This window comes from Mandrillus leucophaeus, unplaced genomic scaffold, assembly GCF_000951045.1.
Source record: "Mandrillus leucophaeus isolate KB7577 unplaced genomic scaffold, Mleu.le_1.0 Scaffold58, whole genome shotgun sequence".
Lineage (NCBI taxonomy): Eukaryota > Metazoa > Chordata > Mammalia > Primates > Cercopithecidae > Mandrillus > Mandrillus leucophaeus.
This window is the reverse complement of record NW_012106252.1, coordinates 1413901-1416529: the sequence shown is the minus strand read 5'-3', so window position 1 is coordinate 1416529 and position 2629 is coordinate 1413901. Positions and strand designations below refer to the sequence as shown.

Below are 2629 nucleotides of genomic sequence, written 5' to 3'. Positions count from 1 at the left end.
CCCTCGGCAGGAAGCGTCTTGCAAACGAGGACCCGGGGCTCCGGGCTCGACTTCCAGTTGTCTTGGTACTCAGGGCAGTCCTGAGGTCTGGAAGAAGCTGGGCGGGGGGTTCGGAGTGCCGGAGAGGCCGCTGGAGAGGGAAACGGTAGCGTTCCTCAGTAGGGGACTCGGGACCGTCTGATCACGCGGAACCGCTGCCCCGCGCCCGGGTGCGCGCGGGAGGCGGAGCCAGTTCAGAGGAGGGGACCCTTTACGGTAAAAGCTGCCGTCTCTTGTGGCTTCTAGAAGACAGGAAAACAAGTGGCTCCGAGAGGCGGTTCAGACACACAGCACAGCGGCGGGCAGAGCTGGATCCTGATTGCAGGTGCCCTGTGCTGCCTTGTCCTGGACAGGCACAAAGACCACGACTTTGTGGGGGCCGGGAGAGGGTAGAGGAGGAGGTGGCAGGCTCGGTGAAAGAGGGCCTTTGTCCAGTGCTCTCCTGCCCTGCCCCCCACCAGCCCTTCTGTGGGACCATTGTCCCCGCATGCCAGACAAGAGAGTATTATCTGTTGCGGCCATTGTTGGGGGAAGGGAGGCAGTCTTGGGGTAACCCTTCTCCACTCCCCACCCTTCTCTGTGCACTCAGCCGTGGCAGCTGTGGCTTGGCCCAGACACAGAGACCCCCACCTCCAAAGAGGACGTCCTTAGTAGGTGCCAAGCATATAAGAGTGAGGCCAGTCCCAGAACCGCAGGCTCCTGGCACGCCCTGCATGCCTCCAGCACGTTTTCCTTTCCGAGGTGGCAGCAATGGGGAAAGCGCACGCTTAGGAGAGCTTCAGACAAGCTTCCCTCTTCCTCCTCCACGACCAGAAGCGGAAAGGTGCTCCCGGACCGAAAGGGACAGAAGGTCCAGCACTGCCCTGCTTGGGAAGGCACCCACACCCAGTCTAGGGACTAGGGGTAAGGCCGGCGGGGAGCCCGCGAATGACCTGGGCTAACATCTCTTCCCCTCCTTACACAGAACAGAGGCTTCTCCCGAAAAAGCCACACATTCCTGCCCAAGATCTTCTTCCGCAAGATGTCATCCTCAGGGGCCAAGGACAAGCCTGAGCTGCAGTTTCCCTTCCTTCAGGATGAGGACACGGTGGCCACGCTGCAAGAGTGCAAGACGCTCTTTATCTTGCGCGGCCTTCCAGGAAGCGGCAAGTCCACGCTGGCACGGGCCATCGTGGACAAGTACCGTGATGGCACCAAGATGGTGTCGGCCGACGCTTACAAGATCACCCCCGGCGCTCGAGGAGCCTTCTCCGAGGAGTACAAGCGGCTCGATGAGGACCTGGCTGCCTACTGCCGCCGCCGGGATATCAGAATTCTTGTGCTAGATGACACCAACCACGAGCGGGAACGGCTGGAGCAGCTCTTTGAAATGGCCGACCAGTACCAGTACCAGGTGGTGCTGGTGGAGCCCAAGACGGCGTGGCGGCTGGACTGTGCCCAGCTCAAGGAGAAGAACCAGTGGCAGCTGTCGGCTGATGACCTGAAGAAGCTGAAGCCTGGGCTGGAGAAGGACTTCCTGCCGCTCTACTTCGGCTGGTTCCTGTCCAAGAAGAGCTCCGAGATCCTCCGCAAAGCCGGCCAGGTCTTCCTGGAAGAGCTGGGGAACCACAAGGCCTTCAAGAAGGAGCTGCGACAATGTAGGTGGCAGGGTGGGGCCTTATTCATAAGCCTACCTTGCTGGGCACAGGGCGCTGTGGGCATAGGACCATAGGGTGGGGCACGAAGCAGCAGGAGGCAGAGAAAGGCTCACCTCAGAGCGGGCAGGGGCAAGCAGTGTGTCCCAGTGGTAGCCTTGGGGAGTTGGCAGCACATTGGGAACACGGGGGCTTCCCAGAGCTCCTTTCCTCCTACTACACCTTTCCTTCTAGCCCTCTTCTCTCTGACACCCTTCTCCCAGGTTGAATGTAGACCACCATCCCGTCTTGGAGGTCGGAAAAACTGTAGTAACAGGAAATATGTCCTCTTCTAATGTAACCTTAGAGGGGGAATCAAGCCCAGTGTTTTCCAACTCCTTTTTAGCAGAATAATGTTCCAAAATAATAATAATGACATGAAATTGTAAGCTACAAAAAAATTAAAACTAGGACTATTGTGGCTTCACTGGGGATGGTTCTCAGGCCTTGGGCTACTTGATTTACTCATGGGTTTGTGGCATCTTACAGCTCCAGAGGACACACACTTAGGCCAAAACCTGTTTTCAGATGGAAAAACACGGGCCCAGGAGGGATGTGGGGTTTACGGGCTTGAACCCTGGACTGTGGCTACTCTAGCCGGGTTCTCTCTTGGCATGGGCTTTTTGCTCCAATGGTAAGTTTGGGATAAAGAGGGGTCCTGGTGGCTCTCCTGCAGTGACCTGTTGGAGAAATGTCACCCACTAATCCATCTATATGCCTTTAGGCCATTTCTGGTTGCCCCCAATTGTATTTATTTATTTATTTATTTTGACACAGAGTCTCCCTCTGTCGCCCAGGCTGGAGTGCAGTGGCACTCTCTCAGCTCACTGCAACCTCTGCCTCCCAGGTTCAAGCAATTCTCCTGTTTCAGCCTCCCCAGTAGCTAGGACTACAGGTGTGTGCCACCACATCCAGCT

At 57.1% G+C, this 2629-nt stretch overlaps 1 protein-coding gene across 1 annotated transcript in view; it reads left to right on the top strand.

Moving 5' to 3' along the window:
* The first annotated feature begins 6 nt into the window (after positions 1 to 6).
* CNP (2',3'-cyclic nucleotide 3' phosphodiesterase) overlaps positions 7 to 2629 on the top strand; it is an 8425-nt gene continuing 5802 nt past the window's right edge. The window contains exons 1-2 of the mRNA XM_011998838.1: positions 7 to 65; positions 1004 to 1676. Of these exons, the coding sequence (XP_011854228.1) occupies positions 1061 to 1676 (616 nt within the window). The 5' untranslated portion in view covers positions 7 to 65; positions 1004 to 1060. The remainder of the gene's footprint in view (positions 66 to 1003; positions 1677 to 2629) is intronic.